The sequence below is a fragment of the Capricornis sumatraensis genome, chromosome 12 (genome assembly GCF_032405125.1).
Source record: "Capricornis sumatraensis isolate serow.1 chromosome 12, serow.2, whole genome shotgun sequence".
NCBI lineage: Eukaryota > Metazoa > Chordata > Mammalia > Artiodactyla > Bovidae > Capricornis > Capricornis sumatraensis.
The window spans coordinates 81,304,480-81,320,503 of NC_091080.1; the positions used below are offsets into that span (position 1 = coordinate 81,304,480).

The 16,024-nt window shown below is 37.1% G+C and overlaps 1 protein-coding gene across 1 annotated transcript in view; it reads right to left on the reverse strand.

Moving 5' to 3' along the window:
- UGGT2 (UDP-glucose glycoprotein glucosyltransferase 2) overlaps positions 1-16,024 on the reverse strand; it is a 142,106-nt gene that overhangs the window by 60,602 nt on the left and 65,480 nt on the right. Inside the window, exons 17-22 of the mRNA XM_068984374.1 lie at positions 14,453-14,617; positions 14,004-14,127; positions 13,809-13,907; positions 5,048-5,142; positions 3,444-3,650; positions 455-586 (exon numbers count right to left, since the gene is read on the reverse strand). Of these exons, the coding sequence (XP_068840475.1) occupies positions 455-586; positions 3,444-3,650; positions 5,048-5,142; positions 13,809-13,907; positions 14,004-14,127; positions 14,453-14,617 (822 nt within the window). The remainder of the gene's footprint in view (positions 1-454; positions 587-3,443; positions 3,651-5,047; positions 5,143-13,808; positions 13,908-14,003; positions 14,128-14,452; positions 14,618-16,024) is intronic.

The window sequence follows — 16,024 nt, forward strand, 5'->3', positions numbered from 1 at the left end:
CACAAAACTTACAAAGCTATTATTATTTAATACAATCAATTATAGAAAAAAGCTACAAAAAGAAAAAAGATGTTAAAATGTACTTTATACACACATTTACAACATTGATTCTCAATTACAACGTTGTACTATATACTAAACTGCTTGTTCTAATACTTACGTTATAAAAGCTATCCCCAAAGAACATCCTCAGCCACATCCAATGTTATCACGGATGGGGTAGCGGTGAAGACACAGGGAGCATGCCATGAACTAGATTATCTCAGAGGCAAGTTTATTTATGCTGAGACCTGTCTGGCGTGAGCACCATCCTCTGTGTGTACTGCATCAGGTGTGTTGTAACAGAAAATGTTTGAGACCTTTGTATCACAGTGTCACTGAAAAAAGTAAGCAATTGCTAACCTTTGTATCACAGTGTCACTGAAAAACGTAAGCAATCGCTTTTTCTACTTACCCTCCCATTGCTGATAACACCTTTTTCTCCAGGACTCAATTTAAGTACATCTCGGCAGAACAACTGGTGAGTTCGAAAAATATTCACTCCAATGGTATTATATTTTTTCTCAAAGGCATTCTTATCCATCCCCTAAGGCATAAGTTAAGAATGATAAAACCAACAAGAGAACAGTAAATACAGAAAATATTTTTTTAACATACCTTACTTTAATAAGTCATTATAAAACTTAAAATTACATTAACTTTTGATTTTTAAAAGTACCATCTTGTTCTGTAATCACATTTTAAAAAAGAATCCTTCTCAGCAAGGCAATTACAATATTTGTAAATCCTGTTATAAGCAGATAGCTTGCTATTCATTTGTTGAGAATGTAAGGTGGATTACTGATTAATAAAATGCTACATCATTAAAAAAATTTAACATTAAAAAATAAAATACGTTAATTAAATTCTGAACTCAGTACTTCCATTTTGGTGTACTCAACTAAAAAATACTGGTTAGAATAAAAATACTCTGTTTCATTCCAATCCCACAAAACCAGTTTAGTAATAGTGCATTTAAACTTTGAAATACAAAAGTAATATTATCCATCTCAGTGTGTATCAAACATTAAGTGAAAGTCACTCAGTCATGTCTGACTCTTGCAATCCCATGGAGTTTATGGAATCCCATACAGTTTATGGAATTCTCCAGACCAGGATGCTGAAGTGGCTAGCCTTTCCCTTCTCCAAGGGATCTTCCCAACCCAGGGATCGAACCCAGGTCTCCCTCATTGCAGGTGGATTCTTTCAAACATTAATATGCATACAAATAACTTGGGTGTCTTATTAAAATATACATTCTACTGGAGTAGATCCAGGGTGGGCCTTGCCTTCTGCATTTTTATCATGTTCCTGGAACACCTACAATATCAGAGAAGGTTCCCTGCCTGCCCAAGGCACAGCCACAGGTAGGTACTGAGCTCTAGAAATCTGGCTAGTATGACTGAGAAATTTACTGTAATTTTATTTAAATTTAAAACAGCCACATGAAGTTGGTGGCTACAGTATCAGACAGTGCAACCCTAGAACTTCACTTTCAGAATCTCTCAGTCAACTCCTCTCTGACCACAAGCTGCTGACCCTCCAGCTCATTCACTCTAGTGTCACCAGAACAACCATTAGTCAACCCTTCAGTCCCTTGATCCAACCACTTATTGTCTATCGTGCTTTCCATATCATAGTTTTCCTCCTAACCAAGCTCTACCTCAGAGCCCTTTACCATAATGAAAACAGTGAATGCTCAGTTCCCTTGAATGCCTCCTCTCAGTTATAATCACCTGGCAAAACTTCAACCCTGGTTAAACACAAATCTGTTTACTCTGTGACAGGATCTAAACAATGTTAGGATGGCTGGAGAATCACGTGCAGCCAACACTGATCTCACTTTCAGTTACAATCACTAATCTCAAGACAGCCCTCAGAAATTTTCCTATACCACTGTTGATTCACTTTCTCACTCACAGAACAATAGGAAATACTTGACATTCTGTGCTCTTTCCTCCAGCCTCTAAGAACACCTCAGTTCAGTTCAGTTGCTCAGTCGTATCCGACTCTTTGCGACCCCATGACCTGCAGCATGCCAGGCTTCCCTGTCCATCACCAACTCCCAGAGCCTACCCAAACTCATGTCCATCAAGTCGATGATGCCATCCAGCCATCTCATCCTCTGCTGTCCCCTTGTCCTCCTGCCCCCAATCCCTCCCAGCATCAGGGTCTTTTCCAATGAGTCCCTACTCCCATCCTAATACTTAGCTAATGATCTGACCTCTTTTTGAAAACGGAATCAATCAGAAGAGAAGTACTCATCTTGCTACCACCAAATAAATCTACCCTGTTCTTAAACCAATACTTACAACTTGTGCATTGGGTCCCAGCACCTCTTTTCCACTCAAGAAACATCCTCCCACTTTGCTCCCTTGTTTCTGTATCATCCTTTCTCATATTTGGATGGACTGTTTTCATTAGCATACCAAAAAAGTGAAATCCTTCCCTGACCTCAAGTCCTATTCTAGCGACACAAGTCCTATTTTAGCTACACAGTAGTTCTCTGTTTTCCGCATAGGAAAATTCCTTTAGAAAGCTACAAATACTTGCTGTCTCTTTTCTGATTTCTCTTTCTCTCTTGCCTCCAGTTCACCTTTATACCTACTACTTCATTGAAACTATTATCAGTCACCAACAACCACCTTAACAAATAAAATGGTCCCTTATGAAGCCTAATTTCAAGACATTTGGCATAGTTGACCATGTCCTCCTGTAAATAACTTTCTTCAGACCCACTGTATTCTTGAATCTGGTACATTCTTCTTACAGACTTTCCATGGCTTGATTTCTCATTTCATTGAGAGCTTTGCCCAAACAACAGCTCTTTAGAGATGCCTTCCCTTGACCACTCCAGCTAAAAGAACATCCCTCAAACAGTATATTTTCTTATAATTTTTTTTCTAGCACTACTTGCCTTTTCGTTCCCAATACAATGTAAGTCCATACGAACAGGGATTCTCTCTGCCTTGTTCACAAGTATTATCCTCATTGTCTGGGACTCAATCAATAAATTTTTTGAATGGATTAATGAGTCTTTCTTCCAGAGCATCAGCTTTTACCTTAAAGTTTTTCCCTGTACTGGATCCCTTCAGTGAAATAACTGAGGATTATTCACATATTCCTTTAACTCTCAGTTCTTCACATAAATAAATACATATCCAAACTAGAAAGCCATTAACTTTAAGATCATTGAGTAGTAGCTGAAATATCTGAAATTTGATACGTTCAGTGCTTCTATGCAAAGCCATATCATTCAGTGAGGACCTTTCCCACTGTAAAGCTTATGATTCCCATTTGATTATACTTATTGATTTTTTGGCAACATATCTCCAAGCACACTGAAATATTTTTGAAATATGCAACAGATATGTATCTATTATTTCAAACAAATAGCTACTAACCTCAGTAAGCAACGTTTTAATTTTATTTCCAGAGTAAATAGCTGCAGCAGTTTTTTCTTCTGCCAGTTTCCTGAGAAAGTTTCTCAAAAAGCTGTTTTTCAGTGTTAGAAAAGCTGCCAGAATTCCTCTAGAAATAGTTGTGTTTTCTTCATCTATTTTTGATGTAGGATTATAAATAACCCCCAACCGACTATGACCACTTGTTTTCTGCAAAACAAATTTAAAGGTGATAAAGATCAGTATTTTACATATCCTTTTACAATGGAATTTTGTAAATCTCATAAAATTTTTAAAGACTAAAATCATACAAAGTACACTTGACCTTTAGACAATGCAGGGGTCAGACACACTGACTCCCTGAGCAATCGAAAATCTACTTATAGTTGGCCCTCCGTATTCAAAGTTCCACATATGTAGAGTCAGCCAACCACAGATGACATAATACCGTAGTATTTACTACTGAAAAAAAATTGTGCATAAGTGGATCCATGCTGTTCAAACCCTGCTGCTGAAAAAGCAAAAGTATATTCTTTGACTACAGTATAATTAAGTTAGAAATCAATCACCAAAAGAAAACTAGAACATCAGTGAGATTTATGAGATTTGGTTTATAGCCCAACATCTACAAATGCTTTTTAAATGTTACATTTGTGCTTTGCAAGAACATATACTATGCAATGTGCATTCTTCTATCAATATTCATTAGGTAAAGTTTGGGGATTTTATTATTCAAATCATCTGTATATCCCTACTGATTTTCTGTTTACTTGTTTTACTTATTACTGAGATAGATATGTAAAAAACTAGTAGAATTGGAGGCTGGCAGATCAAGATCAGTGTGCCAGCATGGTCAGGTGCTGGTGAGGACCCTGTTCTGGGTTGCATTTTCTAATTTCTCCTTGGATCCTTACATGACAGAAAGAGAGTAGACTAGCCCTAGGACCTCTTCTTGTAAGAGCATTAATCCCATTTATGACGACTCCACCCTTATGACCTAACTACCTCCTAAAGGTCCAATCTCCAAATTTAAGCACATTGAGGATTAGATTTGAACATAAAAATTTTGAAAGAAAAGAAAAAAGTGTTAGTCCCTCAGTAGTGTGCGACTCTGTGTGATCCCATGGACTGCAGTCTGCCAGGCTCCTTTGCCCATGGAATCCTCTAGGCAAGAATGCTGGAGTGGTTTGCCATTTCCTTCTCCAGGGGATCTTCCCCACCCAGGGATCAAACCTGAGTCTCCTGCATTGGAAGAAGATTCTTTACCATCTGAGCCACCAGGGAAGCCCTATAAATTTTGGCGGGGACACAAATGTTCAGCACATATAGGCTACTAGATATGTACATGTGTATCTAACAGCAAGGACTAGAAGAGAATATCCAAGTCATGAATCACAGAGGACATGTAGGGCTGTCTTTTCTGGGGCAAGGTCACCTATCTTACATGGAGAAAGAATCTGAATTCCTGACTTAGCACCATGTTCTAACCAAGTTAAGGAACTGAAAACATTAACATGAAGGAAAATAAAGACTTAATGAATGTTTTTCATACTGCTTTCTCAAAATTACAGCACATTAATTTTTGTAGAAAGTATCCAAATACTCACCATGTGATTTAATGCATTAAAAAGCAGTTTTCTCCCAGATGGTTTGTCAAAATCAGCAACAATCCAGAAAGTAACTGAAGAAATTACATAATCATCTGAAAGTTTCAAACAGTATAAACTAATTCTTAAAATCAAAGCAAAGACAGGAACATTTCCAGTTAACAAAATACATAAAAATAATAATTTTTAAAATGGTGGGCAGAAATAAATGCAAAAGAAACAAAAGAGACCATAGCAAAAATCAACAAAGCCAAAAGCTGGTTCTTTGAAAGGATAAATAAAATTGACAAACCATTAGCCAGACTCATCAAGAAGCAAAGAGAGAAAAATCAAATCAATAAAATTAGAAATGAAAATGGAGAGATCACAACAGACAACACAGAAATACAAAGGATCATAAGAGACTACTATCAGCAGTTATATGCCAATAAAATGGACAACGTGGAAGAAATGGACAAATTCTTAGAAAAGTACAACTTTCCAAAACTGAACCAGGAAGAAATAGAAAATCTTAACAGACCCATCATAAGCACGGAAATTGAAACTGTAATCAGAAATCTTCCAGCAAACAAAAGCCCAGGTCCAGATGGCTTCACAGCTGAATTCTACCAAAAATTTTGAGAAGAGCTAACACCTATCCTACTCAAACTCTTCCAGAAAATTGCAGAGGAAGGTAAACTTCCAAACTCATTCTATGAGGCCACCATCACCCTAATACCAAAACCTGACAAAGATACTACAAAAAAAGAAAACTACAGGCCAATATCACTGATGAGCATAGATGCAAAAATCCTCAACAAAATTCTAGCAATCAGAATCCAACAACACATTAAAAAGATCCTACACCATGACCAAGTGGGCTTTATCCCAGGGATGCAAGGATTCTTCAATATCTGCAAATCAATCAATGTAATTCACCACATTAACAAATTGAAAAATAAAAACCATATGATTATCTCAATAGATGCAGAGAAGGCCTTTGACAAAATTCAACATCCATTTATGATAAAAACTCTCCAGAAAGCAGGAATAGAAGGAACATACCTCAACATAATAAAAGCTATATATGACAAACCCACAGCAAACATTATCCTCAATGGTGAAAAACTGAAAGCATTTCCCCTAAAGTCAGGAACAAGACAAGGGTGCCCACTTTCACCGCTACTATTCAACATAGTTCTGGAAGTTTTGGCCACAGCAATCAGAGCAGAAAAAGAAATAAAATGAATCCAAACTGGAAAAGAAGAAGTAAAACTCTCACTGTTTGCAGACGACATGATCCTCTACATAGAAAACCCTAAAGACTCCACCAGAAAATTACTAGAGCTCATCAATGAATATAGTAAAGTTGCAGGATATAAAATCAACACACAGAAATCCCTTGCATTCCTATACACTAATAATGAGAAAGTAGAAAAAGAAATTAAGGAAACAATTCCATTCACCATTGCAACGAAAAGAATAAAATACTTAGGAACATATCTACCTAAAGAAACTAAAGACCTATATATAGAAAACTATAAAACACTGATGAAAGAAATCAAAGAGGACACTAATAGATGGAGAAATACACCATGTTCATGGATCAGAAGAATCAATATAGTGAAAATGAGTATACTACCCAAAGCAATTTACAAATTCAACGCAATCCCTATCAAGCTACCAGCCATATTTTTCACAGAAGTAGAACAAATCATTTCAATATTTGTACGGAAATACAAAAAACCTCGAATAGCCAAAGCAATCTTGAGAAAGAAGAATGGAACTGGAGGAATCAACTTGCCTGACTTCAGGCTCTACTACAAAGCCACAGTCATCAAGACAGTATGGTACTGGCACAAAGACAGAAATATAGATCAACGGAACAAAATAGAAAGCCCAGAGATAAATCCACACACATATGGACACCTTATCTTTGGCAAAGGAGGCAAGAATATACAATGGAGTAAAGACAATCTCTTTAACAAGTGGTGCTGGGAAAACTGGTCAACCACTTATAAAAGAATGAAACTAGATCACTTTCTAACACCGCACACAAAAATAAACTCGAAATGGATTAAAGATCTAAATGTAAGACCAGAAACTATAAAACTCCTAGAGGAGAATATAGGCAAAACACTCTCTGACATAAATCACAGCAGGATCCTCTATGATCCACCTCCCAGAATTCTGGAAATAAAAGCAAAAATAAACAAATGGGATCTAATTAAAATTAAAAGCTTCTGCACAACAAAGGAAAATATAAGCAAGGTGAAAAGACAGCCTTCTGAATGGGAGAAAATAGCAAATGAAGCAACTGATAAACAACTAATCTCAAAAATATACAAGCAACTTATGCAGCTCAATTCCAGAAAAATAAACGACCCAATCAAAAAATGGGCCAAAGAACTAAATAGACATTTCTCCAAAGAAGACATACGGATGGCTAACAAACACATGAAAAGATGCTCAACATCACTCATTATTAGAGAAATGCAAATCAAAACCACAATGAGGTACCACTTCACACCAGTCAGAAAGTCTGCGATCCAAAAATCTGCAAGCAATAAATGCTGGAGAGGGTGTGGAGAAAAGGGAACCCTTCTACACTGTTGGTGGGAATGCAAACTAGTACAGCCACTTTGGAGAACAGTGTGGAGATTCCTTAAAAAATTGCAAATAGAACTGCCTTATGACCCAGCAATCCCACTGCTGGGTATACACACCAAGGAAACCAGAATTGAAAGAGACACATGTACCCCAATGTTCATCGCAGCACTGTTTATAATAGCCAGGACATGGAAACAACCTAGATGTCCATCAGCAGATGAATGGATAAGAAAGCGGTGGTACATATACACAATGGAGTATTACTCAGCCGTTAAAAAGAATACATTTGAATCAGTTCTGATGAGATGGATGAAACTAGAGCCGATTATACAGAGTGAAGTAAGCCAGAAAGAAAAACACCAATACAGTATACTAACACATATATATGGAATTTAGAAAGATGGCAATGACGACCCTGTATGCAAGACAGCAAAAAAGACACAGATGTGTATAATGGACTTTTGGACTCAGAGGGAGAGGGAGAGGGTGGGATGATTTGGGAGAATGGCATTGTAACATGTATACTATCATGTAAGAATCGAATCGCCAGTCTATGTCCGACGCAGGATACAGCATGCTTGGAGCTGGTGCACAGTGATGACCCAGAGAGATGTTATGGGGAGGGAGGTGGGAGGGGGGTTCATGTTTGGGAACGCATGTACACCCGTGGTGGATTCATGTCAATGTATGGCAAAACCAATACAGTATTGTAAAATAAAATACAGTAAAAATAAAAAATTAAAAAAAAATAAAATGATTCATTTTGAAAATAAGCAAATACTGGTAAAAATTAAACACACAGAGAGTGAAATACATAGAAGATGTTAAGAGTAACTCATTTATAAACTTTGTATAAATTCAGATACCAAAAAGAAAGAATAGTCCCCAAGAAACACATCTATGGGATACTTTTGCCAGTAGAGAAAATTTTATTATGCTTATCAAGGTTCCACTGTTGGCATGCAAAATTGTCTTCCAGCTACATATGTAAAAACAATGATATTTATACCTTACATAATGTAAAACCACACACAAAATTAGCAGCAGGTACTGGAAACAGCAATATTTCATGTATTTCAAAAATTCTGGCTATTGTTAATTTAGTCTGATTTATATCATCTTGTGTGAAAAACATCAATATATTTTTTTTCCAGAAACATCTGAAAATCTGGAAGCCACAAGATGAAACAATTTTTAATTCTGCAATCACAGTTAAATGGGTTTCATTTCATCCAACCTCAGCATATAACATCTGAAATAATACTTGTCTGGCTATCATTAAACCTATACAAAAATTAGTCCCTTAGATCATATGACCCACTTAAAATAACTGTAAAAAGTCTGCTACACCAAAAACTTACACCTGAACAGATGAGAAGCTACAGTTATCATCACTCTTGTTGTTCAATCACTAAGTCGTGTCTGACTCTTTTTAATCCCATGGACTGCAGCACACCAGGCTTCCCTGTCCTGCACCATCTCCTGGAGTTTACTCAAATTCATATCCACTGAGTAGGTGATGCTATTGTACCATACCCAGTAATATATAATTATGCAAAAACTGGCTTTGGTTAATGAAAAAAATATGTAACAAAATGAAGGACAACACTGATTCTCCTTACAATCCTTCAGAAGCAATTTAATAGTAATGCAGTGGTGGCACATTCTTTTCAAAGAAAGGTAAAGAATTCTCATGCCTTCTTAAATGTCAGCACTTTTACAATTACAAATAGTAAACTGAGAAATACTTCAAAGATTCTAAGCAAGTTTCTCCCAATTTTATATTTCTTTCAGTTCAGTTCAGTTTAGTCGCTCAGTTGTGTCCGACTCTTTGCAACCCCATGATTGCAGCATGCCAGGCCTCCCAGTCCGTCACCAACTCCCGGGTAAACACAACTCATATCCATCGAGTCGGTGATGCCATCCAGCCATCTCATCCTCTGTTCTCCCCTTCTCCTCCTGCCCTCAATCCCTCCCAGCATCAGCGTCTTTTCCAATGAGTCAACTCTTTGCATGAGGTGGCCAAAGTATTGGAGTTTCAGCTTTAGCATGAGTCCTTCCAATGAACACCCAGGACTAATCTCCTTCAGGATGGACTGGTTGGATCTCCTTGCAGTCCAAGGGACTCTCAAGAGTCTTCTCCAACACCACAGTTCAAAAGCATAATTCTTCAGTGCTCAGCTTTCATCATAGTCCAACTCTCACACCCATACATGACCACTGGAAAAACCATAGCCTTGACTAGACAGACCTTTGTTGGCAAAGTAATGTCTCTGCTTTTGAATATGCTATCTAGGTTGGTCATACCTTTCCTTCCAAGGAGTAAGCGTCTTTTAATTTCATGGCTGCAATCACCATCCACGATGATTTTGGAGCCCCAAAACATAAAATCAGCCACTGTTTCCACTGTTTCCCCATCTATTTGCATGAAGTGATGGGACCAGGTGATGGGATCCCAAGTGATGGGATCTTCGTTTTCTGAATGTTAAGCTTTAAGCCAACTTTTTCACTCTCCTCTTTCACTTTCAACAAGGGGCTTTTTAGTTCCTCTTCACTTTCTGCCATAAGAGTGGTATCATCTGCATATCTGAGGTTATTGATGTTTCTCCCGGCAATCTTGATTCCAGCTTGTGTTTCTTCCAGTCCAGCGTTTCTCATGATGTACTCTGCATATAAGTTAAATAAGCATGGTGACAATATATAGTCTTGACGTACACCTTTTCCTATTTGGAACTGCCGGGAGCCAGCACGGGAGATCCCATCCATGACAAGGTCACGCGGAGAGGCCTGATGGGCAAGGCGAGTCAGGTCTCAATGGGTCCTCTGTCTGAGCATATACCCCCAAACCAAAATCTGTCTGTTTACTGTCTGCTATAATATACTCTTCTGACATTACCACTTTTTCTCTGGAAAGAGTTAATTCAGAGCTCCAGTTAACAGTCTCCTCCATATAAAAAGAATGTCTCAGTTTAAACCCCTTTGATGGCTTTCTAACTTATCTGACCCATCTGCCCGGACTTTACAACTTGTAGATTGTTTACAGCCCTCAACCGTGAGAGGCACGAAGCTTAAAGCATCCTAAAGATATAGAGCCTTTTAGAGCTAAGAATTAGTTTGGTGAAGGGTTCCATTGCTGAGTTAATGTTTGCCGCCAGGCCTCCATATCCTTTATCTTTTAGACACCTGGGAGGATATTAATCAATGTAATTGGGATGCAGAAATAAGAATATAGTAGTTTTGATGTTAACAATACTAAACTTTTGAGTTAATTAATTTTCTCTTTGTTATAAATCACTCTACTCCACTTTCTTGTTATAAATTGTTGTATCCTTGCTATGTAAAAATGTAACTTTATTTAGTGCTTTCTGAGAGTGACACCAGACTTTGGGAAGAACAACACTATTACCCTTATCAGAAAAGGGCTGTAAAATGTTAACTGGCCTTCTGGCCAAAAGATGATGTAAATCACCTAAGACTTATGTATACAACTAGGTATGCAGAGAGAAAGCCTGGTCTCGATAAGAGTCAGTGCTGTTGACACTACATAATTTTGTATTATCCATTGATCTCTACATACAATCAAAAAGTATAAAAAGCTTTTCAAACAATAAAGATAGACCAGTTTCTCTGACCAGCTCCTTGAACTGGTTTCTTGGAAATCTGGCTTCCCCCGTGTCGAGTCTCTCTCTCTCTCTCTCTTTCTACCTCCCCCTCCCTCTACTTTAAAGGCTAAATTCCCATCTGGGGCATAGAGGCTCTCTAAGTCTACTTACTTGCCCTGACTTTTAAGATCCACACAAAAGGGAGCCTAAGGTGGGGTACCCTCCGCTATTCAAGTGGGCGCCGGTGGCCTAATGTAGACAGTACAAGTTCCTTGTCTTGGAACTTTATTAGTTCTCCACGTAAACCAAGTTATTCAGCATCTTTTCTCCACTACGTTTCCCACTACACTATTCCTTCCTAATCTCTCTTTTATATTTCTAAATAAGTACGTTTTTCCTCACCTACTCCATCTCCCCTTCAAATTACCCTAGATCCACCGGGGCAAGACCCCGTAAGTCTGTTGTTCCATGTCCAGTTCTAACTGTTGCTTCCTGACCTGCATACAGATTTCTCAAGAGGCAGGTCAGGTGGTCTGGTATTCCCATCTCTTTCAGAATTTTCCACAGTTTATTGTGATCCACACAGGCAAAGGCTTTGGCATAGTCAATAAAGCAGAAATAGATGTTTTTCTAGAACTCTCTTGCCCTTTTGATGATCCAGAGGATGTTGGCAATTTGATCTCTGGTTCCTCTGCCTCTTCTAAACCAGCTTGAACATCTGGAAGTTCACGGTTCATGTATTGCTGAAGCCCGGCTTGCAGAATTTTGAGCATCACTTTACTAACATGTGAGATGAGTGCAATTCTGTGGTAGTTTGAGCATTCTTTTGCATTGCCTTTCTTTGGGATTGGAATGAAAACTGACCTTTTCCAGTCCTGTGGCCACTGGTGAGTTTTCCAAATCTGCTGGCATATTGAGTGCAGCACTTTCACAGCATCATCTTTCAGGATTTGAAATAGCTCAACTGGAATTCCATCAGCTCCACTAGCTTTGTTCGTAGTGATGCTTTTTAAGGCCCACTTGACTTCCCATTCCAGGAGGCCTGGCTCTAGGTGAGTGATCACACCATCATGATTATCTGGGTCATGAAGATCTTTTTTGTACAGCTCTTCCGTGTATTCTTGCCACCTCTTCTTAATATCTTCTGCTTCTGTTAGGTCCCTACCATTTCGGCCCTTTATCGGGCCCATCTTTGCATGAAATGTCCCCTAGGTATCTCTAATTTTCTTGAAGAGATCTCTAGTCTTTCCCACTCTACTGTTTTCCTCTATTTCTTTGCATTGAACGCTGAGGAAGCCTTTCTTATCTCTCCTTCCTATTCTTTGGAACTCTGCATTCAGATGCTTTTATCTTTCTTTTTCTCCTTTGCTTTTTGCTTCTCTTCTTTTCACAGCTATTTGTAAGGCCTCCTCAGATAGCCATTTTGCTTTTTTGCATTTCTTTTTCTTGGGGATGGTCTTGATCCCATACAAATAAAGAAATAAGGTGTTTCTTAGTTAATTATTCTTTTAAATTGCAAGAGATTTAATCTAAGGGCATTAATTATAGGCTAACTTACTCTATTCTGACACCCCAAAGCAAGTTTTGAAATACAGTACAGAACCTGATAAATATATTTCTTCTATTTTTTCATTCCCTGTTTCTCTGTCTACTTTTCCCTTCACTTGACACATTCAGGACCTTAGCCTGACATACAATGGAACTGAATTATATTTTATTATTTGTTGAATTTCTTGTAGACAGACCAGTTTATGAACATAAAATCACAGATCTGTTAGAAAGTAATTCAAAGGTGATCTGGTCCTAATTTGCATTCACCCCACAGTATTCTCAAAAACTAGCTGTCTGGTTAAATGTCTCTCATATATAAAAATTACCCCTTATTTCACAGTAATTTCATCTTTAGATCACTCATTGTCAGAAAGTTGCCACTTTATATAACAACATAAAAATCAGCTTTCTTTTATGTTTCATGCATGGGTTCTCTGTGTTTTCTCTAGAACAATGTAGGTCAAACAAAACAAAGTGAAACTCAAACCAACCAAACTGCATTATCTGAAAAGTTCATAGTACCTCAGAAGTCTGTGGTCATACTACAGTTTTCCTATCTAGGCTAAATCCTTATTTCCAAAGATGTTTCTGTCTTGGTCTCCCTTCCTCTGGATATGACCTCTATCCTAAGCAAAACATTCAGACACTATTTAACCAGAATGCAGAACTATTCTCTCATCTGGGGATTATACTTTTACTCATGCCTTATAAGATTATCAGGTTACTTAATCTTTAAAGTGTTTTACCACCTTCCTACAAAGGAGAATAACTGAATAGCTTGCTTTAAAAAAAAGGCAAAGAAATAAGATTAACCCCTCTGCATATATGTGAAGCTAGGATAGGCAGCATCATTTTTCTCAGCAAAATCCTTTTATCCTAACAATTTACAAATTCTCAAATTGAAAACCAGGCCTCTAGTCAAATATCAACATACAAAAATGTGTTATGGAAACATTTAATAAAATTATTAACTTTTACCATTTAGGAATAAATTCAGGAAAATGAAATGTGCTTATTACCTCCTTCAGTTACATAGTGCATGTTCTCTGCAATTACAGCACTCTTATCTTGTGTATCCAAGAAGGAGAAAGTAGAGAAATCTTCAACATCAGCAGTTACTAAAAATTTTAATATTAAATGTTAAATAATGAACTAATAAAACATTCACGACTCAATAAACATTTGTAGAAAAGTACAGGGAAGGATTATTTTACCTGATGTAGATATCAAATTAAGGTACTGCCATTTATTGTTCAAAATCAAAGGATTTATTCGGGGCACAACATTATTTTTACCCATCAGGAAGTCAACTGCATTTATTCGATCATTTAAGGCACCCTAAAATAACAAAATACTATTTAGGTAATATGGGCAATTTATATGCATATGTTTTAATGTGATGCAGGGAATACATTTAAAGATTGCTTAATCTAAAATAAGTTAATTTAAGATTCTTATAATACTGGAGTTTCTTTCCAATTAAGCAATTTTTAGATGTAATTATGCACAGATAAATTTAATTACTACTTTAAAAAGCACTACTAAATGATTAGAATGGAAACTTTTATGCAATTAACTTTAGCTATTAAGATAGTTCTAATGTAATACAGAAATAATTTATAAATATCACTCATTATACATTTTCTCATACATGCTTACCTACCATAAAAACTTCCTTTTGTAAATATGCAGTTGTATCCATCATTCTGTGAAGAACAGCCATTTCTAGTTCCTTAAAATTCAGCTCTTCACGGTGAAAGGATTCACCATTATAAAGAGCTTGAGGCAAAGGACCCAAGCCAGTCATCTTATAAAAGTTTGTTCCTGCCTATTCAATTAAAAAAAATACCAGAGAATTAAGCAGAATATGTCTGTCTGAAAAAGAAATACATAAACAAAGGGACTGCCACATTTTTGTATGTCATAGAAAAATGTTAGTTTTGCTAATTTTATCTGTTCTTTACAACACTACTTAAAGGAAGGTAATTTACCTACAGAGAGCAAGTCAGAAAACTTTTTTTAAAAGGGCCAGACACATATTTTAGGTTTTGAGCCATCTGGTCTCTGACACAACTACTCAATCGCGATGTTACAGTGCAAAAGCAGCGACACACAACACATGAACAAATGAACTTGGCAGTCTCCAACAACCTGTGTTTATAAAAACACGTGGAAAAATAGGTGGTAGAAAGGCTGGATTTGGCTCAGGGGCTGTAGTTTGCTGGCCTTTGATAGAGGGTATGACTTCACTTTAAAAAATACATCTACCTGCATAAGAGGTTAATTTATCTCTATGTTCATTTGTTTAGTAAACATTCATTGAATTCATGTGTTTGGCTAGACTGTGAGTACAAAGCTAAAATATCTGCCTTCAAGGGGCTCACATATATACAAGCAAAACTGAGGCCACATACCAGGTTTTATGGGAGCCCAGAAAAGAAGTGACAAAGTTTGAGTGTGGAGAGAAGGGATCATAGAAACCCTCTTCAGGGAATAAGAGCAAAATCTTAAAGGACAAGTAAAAATTTGCTTGTCCTTTAAAAGTGGAGAAAGACATTCCAAGCAAAAACAGACAGCACTGCAAGGAACAGAAGGGAAAAGAGAGTATGGTATATTCAGGTAATGGCAAACAGTTTTTTGGGTTTACAGTGGGAGGAGTTATTAATACGTAGGGAGAAGATATTTGGCCATAGGGGTGGAGGGGCTAGATCATGAAGGTCTTCAGCATCTGGATTTTATCTTGTATGATACAGTATCACTAATAATTAATTCATCACTACTCAACACTATGTATCATTAAAATTGTCATGATAGCCAACATATTAATAATTACTCTCTGAAGCTAAGTACTATTGTTATATGCACTTTATAGATGATAAAACATACAGAGAGTCACTTACAATGTCATATAACTACTACATTTTGGAAACAGAATTTGTACTTATAAGTGTGTGACAAATAGTCTGAATTTGTAACCACTGAACTATATTATCTCTGAGCTATATTACATATATATATATATAACTGTATATATATGCCAGGAGAAGTATCAGTAACCTCAGATATGCAGACACTACACTTATGGCAGAAAGCAAAGAAGAAGTAAAGAGCCTCTTGATGAAAGTGAAAGAAGAGAGTGAAAAAGTTGGCTTAAAGCTCAACAATAAGATCATGGAATCTGGTCCCATCACTTCATGGCAAATCGATGGGGAAACAGTGACAGATTTTATTTTGG